The 22,219-nt window shown below is 38.9% G+C and overlaps 2 protein-coding genes across 7 annotated transcripts in view; one reads left to right on the top strand and one right to left on the bottom strand.

Annotated features, from left to right (window-relative positions):
• Window positions 1–11,268, top strand: part of MFSD6 (major facilitator superfamily domain containing 6) — an 87,802-nt gene extending 76,534 nt beyond the window's left edge. For all 4 annotated transcript variants that reach the window (XM_010379752.2, XM_030916572.1, XM_030916571.1 and 1 more), the window contains exons 6-7: window positions 6,324–6,604; window positions 8,961–11,268. In XM_010379752.2, the coding sequence (XP_010378054.2) occupies window positions 6,324–6,604; window positions 8,961–9,164 (485 nt within the window). In that variant the 3' untranslated portion in view covers window positions 9,165–11,268. The remainder of the gene's footprint in view (window positions 1–6,323; window positions 6,605–8,960) is intronic.
• Window positions 11,269–13,296: 2,028 nt separating this feature from the next.
• Window positions 13,297–22,219, bottom strand: part of NEMP2 (nuclear envelope integral membrane protein 2) — a 30,209-nt gene continuing 21,286 nt past the window's right edge. For 2 of the 3 annotated variants that reach the window (XM_010379753.2, XM_030916574.1), the window contains 2 exons: window positions 19,294–19,470; window positions 15,812–18,228 (listed from right to left, as the gene is read on the bottom strand). In XM_010379753.2, coding sequence (XP_010378055.2) covers window positions 18,105–18,228; window positions 19,294–19,470 — 301 coding nt within the window. In that variant the 3' untranslated portion in view covers window positions 15,812–18,104. Of the gene's footprint in view, window positions 14,277–15,811; window positions 18,229–19,293; window positions 19,471–22,219 lie in introns of those variants that run through there. The other variant, XM_030916573.1, reaches the window with a different exon arrangement.

Below are 22,219 nucleotides of genomic sequence, written 5' to 3'. Positions count from 1 at the left end.
CTTGACTGTCAGGAAGCCACATCCCTCAGAAAATGGGGAGAGTACTACATCAAAGGAACACCCTGTGGGAAAAAAGAATCTGAACAGCAGCCTTGAGTGCCAGCTCTTCCCTCTGCCATAGCCTATGGGAAGGAACCAGAAAAACAATTCTGGTAATAACGACAAAACAAGGTTCTTTAACCTGCCTCACCAAAATCACACTAGCTCACCAGCAGTGGATCCAAACCAAGAAGAAATCCCTGATTTCCCTGAAAAATAATTCAGAAGATCCATTATTAAGCTAATCAAGGAGGCATCAGAGAAAGGTGAAGTCCAATTTAAGGAAATTGAAAAAAATGATACAAGAAATGAGGGGAGAAATCTTCAGTGAGATAGCATAAATAAAAAACAATTACAACTTCAGGAAATAAAGGACACACTTAGAGAAATGCAAAATGTTCTGGAAAGTCTCAGCAATAGAATTGAAGAAGCAGAAGAAAGAACTTCAGAGCTCAAAGACAGGGTTTTTGAATTAACTCAATCCAACAAAGACAAAGAAAAATTTTAAAAAATGAACAAAGCCTCAAAGAAGTTTAGGATTATGTTAAATAAACCTAAGAATAATTGGAGTTACTGAAGAAGAAGAGAAATCTGAAAGTTTGGAAAACCCATTTGGGGGAATAATCAAGGAAAACTTGCTAGATACCTAGACATCCAAACACAAGAATCCCAAAGAACACCTCGGAAATTCAGCACAAAGAGATCATCACCTAGGCACATTGTCATTAGTTTATCTAAAGTCAAGAGGAAGGAAAGAATCTTAAGAGCTGTGAGGCAAAAGCACAAGATAACCTATAAAGGAAAACCTATCAGATTAACAGATTTCTCAGCAGAAACCCTACAAGCTAGAAGGGATTGGGGCCCTATGTTCAGCCTCTTTAAACAAAACAATTACCAGTCAAAAATTTTGTATCCAGTGAAACTAAGCTTCATAAATAAAGGAAAAATACAGTCTTTTTCAGACAAACAAATGCTGAGATAATTTGCCACTATCAAGCTAGCACTCTAAGAACTACCAAACCAGAACTACAAGCATTTGCCACCACCAAGCCAGCACTACAAGAGCTAAAAGGAGCTCTAAATCTTGAAACAAATCCTGGAAACACATCCAAACAGAACCTCTTTAAATCATAAATCTCACAGGATCTATAAAACAAAATACAATTAAAAAACAAAAAGGTATACAGGCAACTAATAGCACAATGATTGGAATAGTACCTCACATTTAAATACTAACATTGAATGTAAATGGCTTAAATGCTCCACTTAAAAGATACAGAATTGCAGAATGGATAAGAATTCACCAACCAAGTATCTGCTGCCTTCAAGAGACTCGCCTAACACATAAGGACTCATAAATTTAAGGTAAAGGGGTGGAAAAAGACATTCCATGCAAATGGACACCAAAAGCAAGCAGGAGTAGCTATTCTTGTATCAGACAAAGCAAACATTAAAGCAACAGCAGTTAAAAAAGACAAAGGGTGACATTATATAATGATAAAAGGCCTTGCCCAACAGGAGAATTTCACAATCCTCAATATATATACACCTAACACTGGAGCTCCCAAATTTATAAAACAATTACTACTAGATCTAAGTAATGAGATATACAGCAACACAATAATAGTGGGAGATGTCAGTACTCCACTGACAGCACTAGACAGGTCATCAAGACAAAGTCAAAAAAGAAACAATGGATTTAAACTATATCCTGGAACAAATGAACTTAACAGATATTTACAGAACATTCTACCCGGCCGGGCGCGGTGGCTCAAGCCTGTAATCCCAGCACTTTGGGAGGCTGAGACGGGCGGATCACGAGGTCAGGAGATCGAGACCATCCTGGCTAACACGGTGAAACCCCGTCTCTACTAAAAATACAAAAAAACTAGCCGGGCGAGGTGGCGGGCGCCTGTAGTCCCAGCTACTCCGGAGGCTGAGGCAGGAGAATGGTGTAAACCCGGGAGGCGGAGCTTGCAGTGAGCTGAGATCTGGCCACTGCACTCCAGCCTGGGAGACAGAGCCAGACTCCGTCTCAAAAAAAAAAAAAAAAAAGAACATTCTACCCAACAACTGCAGAATATACATTCTATTCATCAGTGCATGAAACTTTCTCCAAGATGTATGATAGGCCACAAAACAAGTCTCAACAAATTTAAGAAAATTGAAATTATATAAAGTATTATCTCAGACCACAGTGGAATAAAACTGGAAACCAACTCCAAAAGGAACCTTCAAAACCATGCAAATACATGGAAATTAAATAACCTCCTGAATGGTCATTGGGTCAACAACAAAATCAAGATGGAAATTTAAAATTCTTTGAACTGGCCGGGTGCGGTGGCTCACACCTGTAATCCCAGTACTTTGGGAGGCCGAGTCAGGTGGATCACGAGGTCAGGAGATTGAGATCATCCTGGCTAACACAATGAAACTCTGTCTCTACTAAAAATACAAAAAATTAGTCAGGTGTGGTGGCAGGTGCCTGTAATCCCAGCTACTCGAGAGGCTGAGGCAGGAGAATGGCATGAACCCGGGAGGCAGAGCTTGCAGTGAGCCGAGATCACGCCACTGCACTCCAGCCTGGGCAACAGAGCAAGGCTCCATCTCAAAAATAAAATAAAATAAAAATAAAAAATAAAATTTTTTGAACTGAACAATAATAGTGACACAACCTATCAAAACCTCTGGGATACAGCAAAGACAATGATAAGGGGGAAAGGTCATAGCCTTAAATGCCTACATCAAAAAGTATGAAAGAACACAAGTAGACAATCTAAGGTCACAGAGAAACAAGAACAAACCAAACCCAGCAGAAGAAAGGAAATAACCAAGATGAGACAAGAAGTAAACGAAATTGAAAGACAAAAATACAAAAAATAAATGAAAGAAAAAGCTGGTTGAAAAGATAAAATTGATATATCATTAAGATTAACCAAGAAAAGAAAAGAGAAAATCCAAATAAGCTCAATGAGAAACAACACAGGAAATATTACAACTGACACCATAGAAATACAAAAGATCATTCAAGGCTACTATTAACACCTTTACATGCATAAACTGGAAAACATAGAGGAGATAAGTTCCTTGAAAGATACAACCCTCCTAGCTTAAATCAGGAAGAATTAGAAACCCTGAACAGACAACTAAGTAGTGAGACTAAAACAGTAATAAAAAATTGCCAACAAAAAGTCCAGGACCAGATGGATCACAGCTGAATTCTATCAGGCATTCACAGAAGAATTGGTACCAATTCTGTTGACACTATTCCTCAAGATAGAGAAAGAGGGAATCCTCCCTAAAACCTTCCATGAAGCCAGTATTACCCTAATACCAAAACCAGGAAAGGACATAACAAAAAAAGAAAACTACAGACCAATATCCCTGATGAACATTGATGCAAAAATCCTTAACAAAATACTAGTTAATCGAATCCAACAGCATGTCAAAAAGATAATCCACCATGATCAAGTGGGTTTCATACCAGGGATGCAGGAATGGTTTAACATATGCAAGTCAATAAATGTCTTTCACCAGATAAACAGAATTAAAAACAAAAATCACAGTGATCATCTCAGTAGATGCAGAAAAAGCATTTGATGAAATCCAGCATCCCTTTATGATTAAAACCCTCAGCAAAATCAACATATAAGAAACATACCATAATGAAATAAAAGCCATTTGTGATAAACCCACAGCCAACATAATACTGAACAGGGAGAATTTGGAAGCATTCCCTCTGAAAATTGGAACAAGACAAGGATGCCCACTCCCACCACTTCTATTCAACATAGTACATAGTCCTAGCCAGAGCAATCAGACAAAAGAAGGAAATAAAGGGCATCCAAATCAGTAAAGAGGAGTCAAACTGTCGCTGTTTGCTGATGATAAGACTGTATACCTAGAAAACCCTGAAATCCTCCTAAAAGGCCTTAGAACTGATAAATGAATTCAGCAATATTTCAGGATACAAAATTAATGTACACAAATCAGTAGCTCTGCTATATACCAACAGTGACCAAGATGAGAATCAAATCAAGAACCCAACTCCTTTTATAATAGCTGTAAAAAATAAAGTATTTAGGAATATACCTAACCAAGGAGGTGAAAGACCTCTACAAGGAAAACTACAAAACACTGCTGAAAGAAATCATACATGACATAAACAAATGGAAATACATCCCATGTTCATGGATGGGTAGAATCAATATTGTGAAAATAACCATACTGCCAAAAGCAATCTACAAATTCAATGCAATTCCCATCAAAATACCATCATTCTTCTGAACGATGAAAAAAAAAATCCTAAAATTCATATGGAACCAAAAAATAGCCTGCATAGCCAAAGTGAGACTAAGCAAAAAGAACAAATTGGGAGGCATCACACTACCTGATTTCAAACTATACTATAAGGCCATAGTCACCAAAACAGCATGGTACTGGTATAAAAATAGGCCCATGGACCAATGAAACAGAATAGAGAACCCAGAAATAAAGCCAAATACTTACAGCCAATTGATATTTGACAAAGCAAACAAAAACATAAAGTGGGGAAAGGACACGCTAATCAACAAATGGTGCTGGGATAATTGGCAAGCAACATGTAGGAGAATGAAACTGGATTCTTATCTCTCACCTTATAAAAAAGTCAACTCAAGATGGATCAAGGACTTAAATGTAAGACCTGAAACTAAAAATTCTAGAAGATAACATCAGAAAAACCCTTCTAGATATTGGCTTAGGCAGAGATTTCATGACCAAGAACCCAAAAGCAAATGCAACAAAAACAAAGATAAATAGATAGGACTTAATTAAACTAAAGAGCTTTTGCACAGCAAAAGGAACAGTCAGCAGAGTAAATAGACAACCCACAGAGTGGGAGCAAATCTTCAGTCTATGCATCCAACAAAGGACTAATATCCAGAATCTACAAAGAACTCAAAAGTAATATCCAGAATCTACAAAGAACAAGGCAATGTTGGCAGAAATTAGCAAGAAAAAAAAAAACATCAAAAAGTGGACTAAGGACATGCATAAACAATTCTCAAGTGAAGATACACAAATGGCCAACAAACAAGAAAAAATGGTCAACATCAGTAGTGATTAGGGAAATACAAATCAAAACCACAATGTGATACCACCTTACTCCCACAAGAATGGCCATTATCAAATGATCAAAAAATAATCAATGTTGGTGTGGATGTGGTGAAAAGGAAACACTTCTACACTGCTGGCAGGAATGTAAACTGTACAAACACTATGGAAAACAGTATGGAGATTCCTTAAGAACTAAAAGTAGAACTACCATTTGATCCAGCAATCCCACTACTGGGTATTTACCCAGAGGAAAAGAAGTCATTATATGAAAAAGACACTTGCACGTGCATGTTTATAGCAGCACAATTCACAATTGCAAAAATGCAGAACCAACCCAAATGCCCAACAATCAATGAATGGGTAAAGAAACTGTAGTGTGTGTGTGTGTGTGTATACACATACGTACATATATATACACAAACATATATATATATATACACACACACACACATACATACACAATGGAATACTACTCAGCCATAAAAAGGAATGAACTAATGGCATTCACAGCAACCTGGATGGGATTGGTGACCATATTATAAGTCAAGTAACTCAGGAATAGAAAACCCAATATCATATATTCTCATTTATAAGTGGGAGCTAAGCTGTGAGGATGCAAAGGCATGAGAATGATACGATGGACTTTGGGGACACAGGGGAAAGGGTGGGAAGGGGGTGAGGGATACAAGACTACTAACTGGGTTCATTGTATACTGCTCGGGTGATGGCTGCACCAAAATCTCACAAATCACCATTAGAGAACTTATGTAACCAACTACCACCTGTTCCCCAAAAAACCTATGGGAATAAAAATTTTTTTAAAAAAATAACTATCATGTGGCTTTTCCTGTTTCGATGCCTGTCTTTTAATCATAATCCTGTAAATGGGCCTAAGGCAACACTCATTATAACCTATGTCCCACTGATGTTCTAAGTTAAATGAAAAATAGATTTCTTAAGTATATATGTTAATGTCTATTAAGCCCTATAAAGAGACCCAAAGATAATCATCACGTTCATTGATTCAGTACTTGCACCAAGTAATGAAGTCATTGGTAACCAGCAATTTATTAATATTACCAAGCACTCTGGAATGGGCATATGGGATTCTTGGTTTATTTATTTTTACCTTTGTTCAAACGTGTAGAAAATGCTGAAAAATAGTTTAAACATTATTTTCTCTCCAGACAAGGCAATGTTGGCAGAAAGAATTCCTGTTCCCTCCAGTCCTGTTCCTATAGCAACCATCGACTTGATACAGCAACAGACAGAAGATGTCATGCCACGCATTGAGCCCAGACTTCCACCCAAGAAAACTAAGCACCAGGAAGAACAGGAAGATGTGAATAAACCAGCCTGGGGAGTCAGCTCTTCTCCCTGGGTGACCTTTGTCTATGCACTCTACCAAATTAAAGAGATGATGCAACTCACAAGAGACAACCGTGCTTCTGAGATACAGCCTTTACAGGTACAGTTCCTTTGCTGGGCTAGCAGTATTACCTGTCACTCAAGATACCTTAACTGGGCTCAGTTGTTTTAATTACTCACTTTTCATTCAACAAGATTTATTGAAAGTCTGGTGGGGGAAATAAACATGCAAACAATTTCAGTACTCTGTGAACACTGAGTTAAAGAGGGTGTATACAAGGTCCCATAGAGAGAATATTCTGCCTTATGGAGTTCAGGAAAACTTCAGAGGATATGATTCTTTCACTTCTTGAAAGAAATAAAATAAATAAATCCATTCTTTCATTGTATATTTGTTTTAAATTTCAGTATTGACGGTTGCCAGCTGAAAGGAGAATACATGGTTCATGCCTTCAGGAACCGTATTTATTAATCTCTGTAATTCCAAAATTCTAGTGGGGGGCATTATATATTATTATAGGACCACAATAAATATTTATTGAATTAATTGAGCCACTGTATGGGTATGATAGGACACCTAACTCAGTGGAATTATGGTTGTGCAGGTGGCCTCACCTGAAAAATAAGTCTAAAAGTGATTTTTCTTGTCCCCAGAGGAGTGATCTTTCCTGAGTAGTTAAATCATGTTGATAGAAGTGTGGATAACTGTACAGGTGTATCCTGACTTTGGAAAATGAGTGTAACTTCTATAAATCATTTAGCCAAAGAAATGGACCCAGTTCCTCCATTTTATAATAATCACTCCCTTTTACTTGGTAAGTCATGTCAACTCTGTCTGGAGTAGCTTCAGAGGACACATAAAAAAATAAAGGGGAAAGATTTAAAAATAAGAGTAATTTGAGTAGTTCCCCTTTCAGAAAATTTGTTGAACTAATTAATCTTAACTTTGTAAGCTGACATAAAATCTTTGTGAAATTTTAACCAAATTTGGTTCTTTACTGATAGCCATATGCATTGCCAGTCCACGCATGATCCTTTTTGTTAATTTATCAAGATAATAAACTCATATAATTCCTCTGCTCAGTCAGGAACCAGACATTGTGGTGGGAGAAGCATATACAGGATTTTAATACCGTAAAGCAAGATGATAAAACAGGAGAAAGATGATTTTAATATCTGCTGCTTGAGTAGCAATATTTTCATTACTTTGTGTATTCATCCTCATTTTCATAGAAGCCACATTAAATTTTTAATGTGGCTTTTTTTTCTGGCATGTTAGGATTAATCAGTTTTTTTTCTGGGCTGGGCGTGGTGGTGGCTCACGCCTGTAATCCTAGCACTTTGGGAGGCCAAGGTGGGTGGATCACAAGGTCAGGAGATTGAGACCAGCCTGGCCAAGATGGTGAAACCCTGTCTCTACTAAAAATACAGGAATTAGCTGGGCATGGTGGCAGGTGCCTGTAATCCCAGCTACTCCAGAAGGCTGAGGCAGAGAATTGCTTGAACCCGGGAGGCGGAGGTTCCAGTGAGCCAAGATCACGCCACTGCACTTCAGCCTAGGTGACAGAGCGAGACTCCTTCTCAAATAATAATAAATAAATAAATAAATAAATAAATAAAAATTTCCTGGTATGTTAGGATTAATAAAAACTGGCAGGTATGCTGTAGTTATTCCTAGAAGTCATTATACTAAGTTTCTTTTTCTTACATTGTAGAACCACAGAAATGAACATTTCTGTTGGGTGCTCAGCTAAAAAGTGATAGGTACTAATTTGGGGGAGAATCTATTTAAATTTTTTTCTTATTTGTACAACCAATATGGCATTTATGGAAATTGCTGCTGGTGATGTTATACTCATGGTTATTTACAGTTGGTTACACAAGTGCTTGTTTACATTCATTTTTTTATGTGGATGTTCTGTCTTATCTAACTTTTGGTGCACATTTTGAAATACCAAATATACATCAGGACTCTTAATTACAGGACATTCTCTCCCAGCTCTGCCTCCAAGGATGAGGATGAGAACCCCTTACATACTTCTGTTAGACAAAGTGTCTTCTGGCTCTTGGATTCTGTGGTCTTAGCAAGCGGCCTGAGTTTCAGTTATTCCATAGTGCTTGCCCAGCGACTTGCCACATGGCTGGGGGGCTCAGCAAATATTTGCTGATGTAAACTGTTTACCAAGTACTAACAGACATTTTGGTAGTAATGTTCCTTTTTCCACAAGACGCGTCTGCTTATAGTGTTTGTGTTTTTCATGCGGCTCTGGCAGTTGCACATAGGAAAGGAGATGAAAGGTAAGACATTCTATCCTTATTACTCTGTTACTTGGTCCCTGAAATGGGCACTTCCAGATGATCTCCCCATGTTTCCTATCTTACTTAAAAGCATGTATAAAAAGTTGGATTTATTTGCTGTCACTGATCATGGGGCATCTCCTGTTTTCTACCTCCAGGGGACCAATGAGAACAGGGAAAATTCTCCTGCTGGTAGAGCCCAGCCTGTCCCATGTGAGACTCACTCTGACCCATGTAGAAACCTGCCATCCCCTGACCCAGCAGCATCTCAGACACAGACCAGCCCTGCTCACCCCAGTGTGGACCCGCGCACAGAGGAGAGTGAAGAGCAGCAGGCTCAGCTGGCCGCAGGAGGACACTGAGGGCATCCTGCTCATCTCACACCCTGCATGGAATCAGGCTCCTCAGCCAGGACACAGGGCGAGGCCCCCCAGCCAGGATACGCCTTCCCTGGAGGAGCACAGCACTGCATATGCTTCTAAATATCTAAACTCATTAACATGGAAACACACACACAGGAGCTACAGTACATATTGGCAGGAAAAGGTAAACTTTCGTAATCCCCTTGGAATTACAACAGGGAAATGGAGTTCAATGAGGACTTTCAGCTCTTTGTTTGGTTAGGTTAAGGATGATAGAATTTCTCTGCCAGTGCAGTAAGAGTTGAAACCAGCAGTTACACTAAGTAAGTGGAGGGAGTGAAAGTGTTTTGAGGTGAATGTGGATATAATTTCCCTCTTCTGATTATTTATTCTTATTATTTGGTTCTTAATACAAACTGGGAAGAGATAGAATTCATCTAGACTTTCTTTTTTCTTGAAGAGAACCATTTTAAAAATTACAAGATATATTTAAAAAGTAACCAGATAAAAGTTAGTAGCACATGTGCTTTTGTTAAAAATAAAGTTAAAAGTTAAAGTTAAAAAATGAAGTTAAAAGTTTCATCAGAAACTTTACATATCTTTAGCAAATATATTTTTATATGTGTATGGTATATAATGGAAATAATTCTTTGAGCAACAGAAGCTATTATTGACTACTGCAAGCTAAGCTGAGCTTAAAAATGCCTTTTGTTTTAAATGGGTTTTGAGAAAAAAAACAGAAACGAGGGATTATTTCAAGTCAACCAACCAACTCAGTATCCTGTGGCTTGATAGACAAGAGTTTACTACATATATTGATAATGTAAATAGCCTGTCTTGCTATTTACTATCTTATAGTGATTCAGGCTCTAATTAGCTGAGGGAATGAAACACACACAAAAATCACTGAATTCCTAAGAGTTCCAGCAAATAAGCAGTACTATTTACAAATCACAGTATAAGATTTAAGTGCCTGGGGGAGGGATACAATTTTTAGAAATTACATATTGGGTCAGTTTTGTTTTGTTTTTGGTGAGGAAGAGGTGGTAAATAGGAAACCATGAATGGGAAGGATGGCAATAAGTAGCAACTGTACTTTCCTTCCAATGACTAAAGAAAGAAAATCTCAGTATATTCCTTCTCATGAAGACACAGTCAGACACTGGACAATGTAACATATGCAACTGCAAACGTTACAGCTGCAGCCAGAACAATGGCTGCGTGGATCACATGTAAAGCTTGCCGCTCAAAATCAAGTAGAGGTTAACAGAAAACCTGGGGGGAGTGTGGAAAAGGGAACACTGCTTTAGCTGACTAAAGGTGAATTATATAATTTATAATAGCTGTGGATGAGCACAGGCGAGAGAGGAAAGAAAAGAACAGGTTAGAAATGAGCAACTCACCTTACCCTTTGACCTTGATTAGACAGGATCAATTGTAAAGTGAGGGCTTCTCCATGACACAGTAGTTCTGCCCAGTACTGCATTTGGGATAAGAAATTCTACACTTGGATGTCTAGCTTCACCACACAGCTTAAAAATAAAATAACTGAAATAGAATTCAGCAAATAGTTATTTTTTGCACTTGAACTGAAATGTACTGTACTGTAAATTATGACTCATTTTAAGTGACCTTTAAAATCAGATGTATTTATTATGCTTGTGTAATTATAGAAATAAAGAAATGGGTGACAGGCTGAACCTCACCTATGAATGTACAGTATGTGGATTTGTGAAACTGACTGTAGGAAGTCAAAAACTTATACTGTATCTTGTGTTTACAGTTCTGATTTATTCCTTTGAAAAGCCTGCTGTTTCGGAAATGCACAGCTGACATGTTGAAATATAAATAAATACCATTTTTAAATGTTTCTTAAATGATAAAGATGTGACCAAACAAAAGTCCTTTACTCTGTAATCAGTGAGACCAAATTCAACATGCCTTTGTTATGGAACATTGACTGTGACAGCAGAATCTATAATGCAGTCATTCCCAGCCTTGTGAGCTGACACCTTCATGGGTTTGTGGACTTTGTGACTTTTTCTTCCTGTCCCCAAAGTGCCATATGCTACCTTAAAAAATATTAAAGTGAATTCAAATTAAATTTTGATTTGAGATTTTGTAACCCCTCTTGAGATCCCTCAGCACACGCAGGGGTGTCACAGAGCCCAGGCTGGTAATCACTGCCTTACTTACTTACTTCCTACTCTTTCTCCTATGGTTGTAGAAACAGTAAATTACGCAAGTTCTGAGCTTGTGTGGATCCAAAGCGGTTAATTGCTAATTATTAAACTATTCCTCAAGTCTTAGGAATAGATTATAATACATACATTGCCCAGCAGGCAGTAAACCTCATGAAAAGCGTTAAGGAATTCACAGGAAGAGCAACGCTGCTTTACTGGCTTATTAATCCTGCCATGGGTCACATGGACAGTTGGCTAATAGCGTCCCTCTAATTGGCAATTCCTACCAGTACTGCTGAGGTACTGAGACCATTACTTAGGCAATATTCCTCTCCACTAATTTGGAGTTAAGCAGGGAATCTAGGAAAAGGGAACCACATCCATGGATATTGGGTGCTTGTAGTGTGCTGAGATTATCATTTTGCCCTGAACAAAAACTGGAGGTGTTCCTATCACTATCCCCATTTTAAATAAGAGAATTCTAAAGCTAACAGTTTGAGATCAAGGTCACAAAGCCAGGATTCAAACTCAAATCTTCCTAATGTCAAGCCCTAGTCCGCTAAGCACCTTGCCCCACCCCAGGAGGCAGGGAGGCCATTCCCTGCATCTGCTGTGGCAGAGGAAGCCATAAAGCAGCCCAGCCTGAACCATGACCATACATGCCTGATATGTGTATGTGTGTGGTTGTATTTCCATTTAGGATTTCTAGATATTCCTAGATTTCTAGAAATCCTTCAAATTCCTGATGCTTTGTGAAATGTAGGTACACCAGACCCTTTACACGCTGCAAGTGAGTTGGCTGGACTGATAACTCTGCACAGGAAACCCAGAGGTTGGTAGGGACTCTGGCCAGGGCCATGGGAATCAGGAAGGGAAAGCAGACACACCCACAGCTCTGTAACCAAGGTGACGGCATCGTAGAATAGCACTGTCCAGTAGGACTTACTGGGAAGATGGGAAGTTCTCAATTTACACTGTCCAGTATGGTAACCATAAGCCATATGTGGCTATTAAACAACTGACGTGGCTAATTTTCTGGGGAATTAGGTTTCTAATTTTAAATAGCCACACGTGGCTCAAGACTACCATATTGGACAGCATGGGTATAAAGAAAGAGATCACCTTTGGGAGATCTCTGGGCCTGTTTCCTCAGCTTCAGTGTGAGAGGTTAGAGCTTAAGATTATGTTAATTCTGTGAAAATGAGGGTATGCTTTGACAGTGACTATACGGAAGAAAGAGGTGATTTTCCATTTGGAAGTTCTTCAGTCCTTTGGAGCATGGAGACAAGACAAAGGCTACTTTTGAAGCCCCAAACCACTCCTGGGCTTGTTTAGCAAAGCCTTGAGAATATCTGGCTTAAGAATTCCAAACCATGGAGCAGCTGGGAGAGAGGCTGGTGCCTAGGTGAAGGGGGGAGTGGTTTGTCAGATCTCAGAAAGTAGTTTACATTATGCCAGGACAAACTGTGGCTTCTTATAAGGGAGTAACTGGAAACTTGCTGATGTCTAACATGGGGGGAAAGTGAGCCAGTCCAGCTAAGTGCCAGTCCAGCTGGGTACCTAACTCTCAACCAGCTGCCATCTGCTTCAGGCAGCTAATATAGGACCACTTGTCCCCCACTGTGGCTCCAGGAAAGTCCCAGTTTTCAGATGGCAACCCAAGGACCTTACAATGTTGGGGTTAGGAGTGTGCACCCTGGAGTCACACTGTTTGCATTTGAGTCCCAGCTCTGCCAGTGAGAACTTACACACACATATAACATCGCTGGGCCTCGGGACCCACCTCTGTAGAACGGAAGTGATTACAGTAGGTATGTTACAGGTTGATGTTTAAAATGAGTTATCTGAGACACAGTGTGTGTGCTCCATAAATACTGCCATTGTTGTGTAGCAAAGTGCTCGGGGCAGGAGGAGTGCTGTCTCATTTCCCCAATCAGGGTCTAGTTCTATTCTTTTATTGCCATTTAAATCTATAATCATATTCCATTCTCCCAATCTACAGTGCCATACTATACATATTTACCTATGTCTAGTAAGGTATACAATAAGGCATTCAATTCCCACATGCATTGTAAACATTAAGTGGTTGGGGATATGAGTTAGTTAAGAGATAAAATTAGACAAAACTTAAGTGGAGGAAGATGGAAAAAAATGACGACGATGACAATTCCATAAAGTGCAAAAGTCTGCTGAGAGAGGTTATAAATTCCATAATTTTCATTTTTCTTTTTCTTCTTAGAGGTGTCAACAAAAGAAAACAATTTTATAATCATTTAACAAATTATATACCCATACTCTCTCCAATTGTCAGCGCAGAATGCCATTCTTCTAAATTGTACACTTATATTTGAAAAAGGTCAGGATTTTTTTTTGTTTCTTGAAAAGATCAGTGGCATCTTAGAGAAATAACATGTAGACCAGTGCTACTCAAAGTGTGCTCAAGGACTGGTGCTGTCAAACTACTGCTGGTATGTGACAACATAGAAATTAGACGTTTCAAAATATGTATGGCAAGTTGTTGTCATGACATGATCATCGTGCTTATATTCTGTATGTCTTTTCTTTTAAAGATTATTTCATTTTTCTAATAATTTAGTGTATCTTACAAAAGTATTACTTGTGATGAACTGAGGGAAACGGGTCCATCACCCCAGATAATCTGAGAAGCACTGACAAGAGCCACAGACTACAGTGTCCATCGCTGCGGGGCACAAATGACTGGTATGTGTATAACATCAGCAGATGTAGTCACCTCTTGAATGCATTATCCATGGGGTCATTTCCTTAACTTTCTTAAAAACATGGTAATAAAGGAAGTAGAATATGAGCCCTGGAAGCAGACATATGGGGGCTTGAATTCTGATTTTACCACTTTAGCTATATGTGTCCTTCAGCAACTTTCTCCTATCTTCTCTGGGTCTTTCCTCATCTGTAAAATGAAAATACCAAAACATGTCACAGAGTGACCATGAGGTGCAAATTAAGAGGTATCGAAGGCGCCTGATGGATCTCTCAATCAATGTTGGTATTATTCTCCTTTTCTTTTCAATCAGTCTTTTTTGGAAAAAGGACCAAATCTAAAAAAATTATCCCTCAAATTATTTAAATAATAGAAGCTACCCACTAACTGCATCTTCCAAGATTTATCGTAGATAAATATAGTATTCATTTCAAATCTCGGGTGACTTATTAAGGTTTCACATTCAGGGATCATAACAAAAAAATAGTTACTTTTAAAAGATAATCCAACTCCTAGGCCAGAGAAAGACTAAAGATTTTAACATATCTGAGTAAAACTATGCCCATCAGAGGGGGTGGAATGTTGGTCAATAATGATTAGAAAAACAGCAGTCACAGAGAGGAAAAGTTGGCAGGACCTGCATAAAGGAAGGGGTGGTCTTTGTCAACAGAGCTGGTATCTCATCCCATTAACAAGGCTAGCCCCACTGGGGTGGGGGGTGGCATCTGCATTAAACTCTTTGGACTCATGACATTAACCATGTGAATTATATAACAAGCTCCCTTTGTTTTGTTTCAGTTTACCAGGTAGCCTCCTTATTATAATTTGACCCCTTGTAACTCTGTCTTCTGAGAGAGACTTTGCTGGTCATATCAATTCAAGTGTTTTTATCCTTATGCTAGTTATATTTTTGGTTCTGAATCACTACCTGTACCAACTATATGAATTGGCTAACAGGAGACAAGTCTTATGGTGCAATAACAAAAAGCAGGGTTCTGAGTCAATAAGGCTAACAGTTACACCCAAATAGTTCACTCTTCAATGTCATGCCACCCAGCAGGCTCTCTCAGAAGGCAGCTTGCTCCTGTTGTCACCTGAAAGTACCTCTCTGTCTTCCCGCAGGTGTCTTCAAACTTCCACGTCCATTATGTTGTCTATCTTGCTTTCATTTGGACAAGAAAATTTAATTTATAAAATTGTACATCTCTAACTCTGGGGAACAGTCACATACAGAATAATGTAAGAGAGCATTTGTTTAGTTGGCATCACTTCAGGATCTTAATTCCTCCACATATTTAGATATTTTTATGTAATCCGTCATCTATTCCAAACCCTCTTAAAATCGAAATATCTGAAATTTCCAGATCTTTTTTAAAAAGTCATAAATTGAAATATTGTCCTTCATGTCAGATGGACATTCCCCTATAATTCAGCCCTAAGTATTACTGGCAAACCATACAACTAATTCACAAAGCATTTTTTTGTGATATGTAAAATGTGTTTTAAAACTTTTTTAAAGTAACACTTGAATGATACAATTGTTTAAGCATAGCCACCTACACTATATCTCACCCACACATCTGGTGTCAAACAGTCCAACTTGCTAACAACAGTAAGCTTTTGTAGGCATGAAACATAAGCAATAACATAACAAAGGGATCTGTTAGGCTCTATAATTATACACCTATGGTGTGTGAAGCACAAAGTCAACTTCCAACCACCTGTGAAGGGCAGAGGCATCTTATTTAGTGGTCGTTTAAACTGTTCAAAGGACTTTAAAAAGGGAGGAGGAGAGGAGAGAGGAGGTGAGGGAGAAAGAGAAGAGAAGGGAGGAAAGAAAGGAGGGAAACATTTCTTACAAGTTATCTGTACATTGCTTGATGGGGATTAGAATTGTGATCAGTACTATAATATACTCCCAAATCAAATGAAAACAACATAAATACACTAAAAATATCACAAGTAATGCTTTTAATTGTTTAGCTTCTCACAGTAGTCACAAAGCAGAAACTGACAAACCTATGATTTCTTCTAAAAATAAACATGGAAAACAATATCCTGGAGGACTGCTGCTGTTCTTCTCTCTTTGGCTGTTCTTACTGTGATGGTTACACCTGGCTAGCTGCCCATGAAGAGCTGCTTCCTTCCCTCAGCAGTACCTCTTCCCCCTGGCCCAGTGGCTGTCCTGGCTGGGACATACCTGGCAGCCCCAGCAGATTGTTTATGTGTTATTTACTCATACGCATATGTTGTACCACACAAACTGTCTCTTAGGAGACAAACTTGGTGAGCACAGGCACTGATACATCTGATACATTTATATCACCAATAAATATAATTATAAAAAAACAGATTAAACCATAAGAAAAATGTTCAAACTTCTATTTACTCATAAAATAGTTACCATAAATCTGAATGGGAAATACATCCTTTGGTTCTTTAAAAATCCAAGTCTATATAATGGCAGATTAACTTTAGTGGATATTACAAAAAAACAAAGTTCCTAGTATGAAAAGATGTCTGGCAAAAACAGACCTGTAAATACTTCAAAGAGGAACTATCATTTGAAAATCAATCTAGAAAGTTCCAGATGGATAGTCATGCTCTTTTTTCATGATTTAGAAAAACTACTAAATTTGGCTCAGGAAAGCAGCAGTGCCAAAATTCTGTCTATCCTTCCCCCATAACCCTTGTCCTGATAAAAAGATTTTTATGATCCCATCACAGGAAAAAAAGCCTGATTTTGATTCTCAGAATCAACTAAGCAACATCTTAACCCTGAGATTGTCTTGCCATGTTCAAATCTTTTCTCAGATCTATGTTTTGGCCTTTCCTCAGGGTCAAAGCTCACAGCCCCTCATTTCACTCTGGAGTTTAATGTCATGACTCAAGAAAAAAATTGTTTTGTAAGAAACTGTTATAAACACATATAACTAAACAATTTTTTAAATGGATCAGTCAATTCAAAATGTCACAAGAGGTTAAATGCCTTCAATTTCAAAATACAAAAAAAAAAGTAATCATAGTATCTAATCCTTATGTATGTATATAAAAATCTTATGTATGTATAAAAAACTTTAAAATGTCTTAAGAAACACTTCCCTTTATCACAGTTAAATAGCAAGTTGGCCATTATTGAAAAATAAAAAGTAAAGCCACCAACATTGTGAGGCCCATGGCTTTGGAAGATGGCTCCTAAGCTTGCACCTGAAGATCTTATCTACCTGAGTCAAAGGATACACCAGGGCTGGATTTCTACCAGTGCTGCATCTCAGTGTGGTCTTGCACAAGTTATTTAACCTCTCCAGAGCTCAATTCCACCGCCATTAGCACTTTCCAAACATGTGTTCCAAGGAATATTAATCTCATGAAAAAAGAGTCCTGTGGTCAAATTAAGCAAGAAACTGCAGCACACACTTTCTCCTCTTTGGGAGATTGACAGTGCACATAAGCATTATGAATGACTCTGAGAGGTACTGAAATACATTAGTTTAACTTTATATCAATCTTAGCTGACCTCAGAATACCTTTACTGACCAATGCTCGGTAGTATCCTGTGAGCTGTACTTTGGAAAACACTGGTCCAGCATGTCTCAGGTCTCTTTTAGGACTTATACTGATGAAATATAGGAAGAGTATTGCAGAGTCTTCTGACACAGGTTCAGGGGATGAACAGCGGATTTAGGGCCCTGGTGTCGACAAAGCACCTGTTCATGCTTACTAGCCCCTTGAAGAACAACGCCATTCCCCTATTCCTAATGAAAGCCTTCATTCAAGGAAGGTGGTAGTGGCTGTCACAGAATCTTGGTATCCACCTACAGTACAGTAAATAGTAGAACTCACCAAGAATGCTAAGTTATCTTCAAAATGGGTTAGTTTTCCTTTCCAGAATGACTTTTTTCTCCACAGCAAATGTTTTTGCCACTGTTCACTAGAACAGTTCTGCCTAACTTTAATAGAATCCCTGCCCTTTGCCCACTTCCTTGTCCAGAATGAAGTCAACTTGAAGGTCGCATGTCAGGCAGTACTCGGGTTAAAGAGCTGCTCTTCCAAGAAGGCACCCCCAAGGCCATACTGCTCTTCATGCAGACTGATTTCTTCAGGTGACAAGTGGCTTCCTCCAAGAACAAAGTCTGCAAATCTAATAAGTTTTTTGTTTTAAATAAAGTTAATATTATCTCAGGAAGGTTTATTTGAAAGATAACATGTTCCCTTGCTATTTATCCCCTTTAATTAAATTTGACTTTGCATCAATAGAGGGTGGTATTTACCCAGTGGGTGTAAAAATGGGAATGGCTTATGTGATCCCTCTAAAGACAGCTATTCATGGAAAGGGCAGAGAAGCAGGGTGGATGTATAAGCACTACGTGAGTCAAATGTACCCACTCCTGTTTTCTAATTCTTTCTTGTCTCAATTTTTTATTAGTTTGAATTTATTATTATTCATTATTTTGTGTCAAATGCTTTCCCCCTTCCATCTTTAATTTGAGGGCACTGTTATTTGGATAAAGTTATGAGGAAAAGAAAGCAATAAGGAAAAATGTTGGGACAGATGTCTTTCTTAGTGAACTTTAAAAATGATTTTCCAGCTGGGCGTGGTGGCTCACGCCTGTATTCCCAGCACTCTGGGAGGCCAAGGCAGACGGATCACAAGGTCAGGAGTTAAGAGACCAGCCTGACCAACATGGTGAAACCCCATCTCTACTGAAAATACAAAAATTAGCCAGGCATGGTGGCGTGTGCCTTGTAATCCCAGCTACTCAGAAGGCTGAGGCAAGAGAATGGCATGAACCCGGGAGGCAGAGGTTGCAGTGAGCTGAGATAGCACCATTGCACTCCAGCCTGGGCGACAGAGCGAGACTCTGTCTAAAGAAAAAAACAAAACAAAACAAAAAAAAAGATGTTCCCCACCAATAGGATGAGAAGCAGGTCACACACCCTATTCCACCTTCCCTTCCCTATAAACATAAGGAAGTTATGTTTATAGCCTTCCCTATAAAACATCAGATAAATATTTATTCTGACATCAGCAGTTCTACTGTGCAAAGTCACAGTACTGAGAAAAGGGACCTCTGACAACTTCCACATCATCTGTTATCCAAGGAAGTAGTGTATTTCCACCCTGAAGTGCCTGTACCAAACCATCATATTATTTTTAAAATCATTCTCAACTAAACTATGGTCCGAGCAGCAGAGCAGGACTTACTTTCTAGGAGTGTGGAGTCTGGAGACCACCAGCCACGAGGGGAAGTCGGGTTTTCGGCAGGCCCGGCGCAGCTCCTCCAGAGCGCTGTTCGTTTCAGCATCAGCTTGCTCCCTATACTCGTCTTCTGTAAGATACTTCACCACCAGCTCTTTCGATGTAAACCACTGCTTTATTTTCCTAAAACGTGGCATGTGGTTGCAGGATTACTGCCTAATTCAATCCTTCAGATTTACAAAAATACATTTCTTAGATTGTAACAGTAATAATACTTCTTAACTTCCTCCATATCATATCTATATTTTTTTATTGCTGTTATCATTACTGAGGTATAGAGAACATGCAGTTTGGGCCTAACAGTACATTTCCCCATTTCCTGAACTATCATAAATAATGTCCTAAGGCATTTGAGAATTAATTTCTGATAGATGTTAATTGTATTTTTCTTCCTCGGTGGATTTCTAATCACACAGGCAATTAAAAGCCTGTTTTTTTTTTTTTAATGCTTGGCCTGTTTATTTTATTAGGCACTAATAGAAGCAAGCTTTTGAGATGTCCTTTTATGCAGACCCTCTAGAACACTGACCCTTTACTCTCCACACCAAGAACCTGGGAGGATTTGTGGGATATCACTTCCACCTAGTGGTGGTGATTCTGACTAATCCTAGAAAGAGCAAATATTGTACAAAATTTATAGTAATTCTTCCTTTATTACATGACAAGCAGATCATGATTAGAACTTTCTTTTTCCAACCAAGAAAATCCTAAATCTCATAAAATGTAGCGACCTAAAAATTTAGGAATCTAAGAATCTCATAAAAATAGTAACAATAATAAGGTTTTAAAAACTTTTATTTATTTATTTTATTTTATTTTATTGAGATAGCGAGTCTCGCTCTGTCACCCAGGCTGGAGTGCCATGGCGCAATCTTGGCTCACTGCAACCTCTGCCTCTGGGATTTGAGCAATTCTCCTGCCTCACCCTCCTGAGTAGCTGGGATTACAGACGCATGCCACCACACCTGGCTAATTTTTGTATTTTTTAGTAGAGACGGGGTTTCACCATGTTGGTTAGGCTGGTCTCAGACTCTTGACCTCATGATCCACCCACCTTGGCCTCCCAAAGTGCTGGGATTACAGGCCTGAGCCACCGTGCCCGGCCTAAAACATTTGTTTTATTTATAATGAGTTTTAAAAAATATTTTGGGGTGATTTTAAATTTAACCTGAGATTTCCAAATATAAATGAACATCAGAATTATTTGAATATTATATTTATATACATATATATATATATTTTTTTTTTTCTTGAGGGTTGGGATTGAATAAATCTATTATCTTTTAAAGATCTCACAGTTGATGAGCTAGATCAAGGAACCAGTGACATAATTTCCTTCTCCTTTTCTGAATACCTGTGCATGGTTTCCCTGGAGGAAAAACCCTGGATGCTGAGCCAGAAGACCTGGACACAGTCCTGGCTTTGAGGTTTATTCACTATACAAACTTGGGGAATTCCTTAACAGTTCAGAGCCTCACTTTGCTCATATGAAAAAAATAAAAATAAAAGCAATAATATCTACTTCATAGGTCACTGTACAGGTTAAATGAGATATTTTGTGTAGGGTGCTTAGCACTGTAAGTAGCCTATAGTAGGTGTTCAATAAGGATAATCAAAAGAGTAGTTACCATATACTATTAAAAGTAAACAGCTCTTTGCAACGAGAAAGTACTATACAAAATCAAGGTATTATTTCTCTGTTGTGTTATTTAACCTGTGAGTTCCTGTTTCATTCCCTAGTTCTTTATATAATTACTCACTAGCAAAATTTTAAGTTGAGGAAGTTATAGTACATTTTGACTATTATAGAACACAGCTAGTGCACAAAAGAACCATTGTGCAGAACACACTTTGCTCTTGGCAGGGAGTTAGAGGGTTAAAGAGAAGGAAGAAGGAACTTTATCCTGAGTTCCTCAGGCCACAAGCCTGGCATAGGGCCAGGGACCTGGAAGATGTTGGGGGGCCAGCCTCACTGACAGAAGACTGGTGTTCCCATTCACTGTCTGCCTCGGGCAGATGGGGCCAAGAGAGACCCAGTCAGCATCAACCCTCCGACCCTGTCCTGCTGCCTTTCAGCACCACCAGCATCTTCTGTGTGGGCTCCCTGTCCTGTCACTGGTGCAATTTTCACCCTGTGATATTGCCACACACACACAGTCACCAGTTCCATAAACTACCAGTCACCATAGTGTCCTTCCTCACAGCCAATTTTACCTCTTGAACATTTATTCACTCCCTCTTCTAGCCTTGGTCTCATGGTCCTACCCTAGGCCCTCATCATCTCCCACCTGGACCACTGTGATGTCTGATAACTGTTCTCCTGCCACAGGGACCTCCCTTTATATCCACCTGCTGTGCCAGAAGACAGATGGGCCACATCCCACGGGCCACTGAGTATTTATGGTCTCTGCTGTGATTTTTGTTTGTCCAATGTATTTTTATTTTTAATTATTTTTATTTTTAAATGCCAACATTTTAAAATGCTAAGATTTCACATTCTAATCGTAATTCCCACTTCCAGTTTTTCTAGAAAACCAGCAGATCTGGCAATACAGGACTCATATTCCCACACGAGAGCAATCAGCTCAAGCTGTTAACAGCCCCGTTTTCAATGAGGTTGCTTTGCAGAATTTCCCACACTCCTCCTGGTTATTGCTGCCTTACCCCTGCTCAGCATCACTCACCATAGTATCTGCCTGGGTCCTAAGCAACTGGTTTGATAACTGCTATACAGGCAACAGTCAGAGGACTAACTAAAATGTCTCACGGTTAAACCCCACTGTGTACAGGACTGGACTAGATTGCTTAGCGTGGCTGCCATGCATCTGGCCCATGCCCACCTTGTTTGCTGCACTGACAACACTGCCTGCCT

Source organism: Rhinopithecus roxellana, chromosome 14, assembly GCF_007565055.1.
Source record: "Rhinopithecus roxellana isolate Shanxi Qingling chromosome 14, ASM756505v1, whole genome shotgun sequence".
Lineage (NCBI taxonomy): Eukaryota > Metazoa > Chordata > Mammalia > Primates > Cercopithecidae > Rhinopithecus > Rhinopithecus roxellana.
This window is presented reverse-complemented; position numbering and strand designations above follow the sequence as displayed.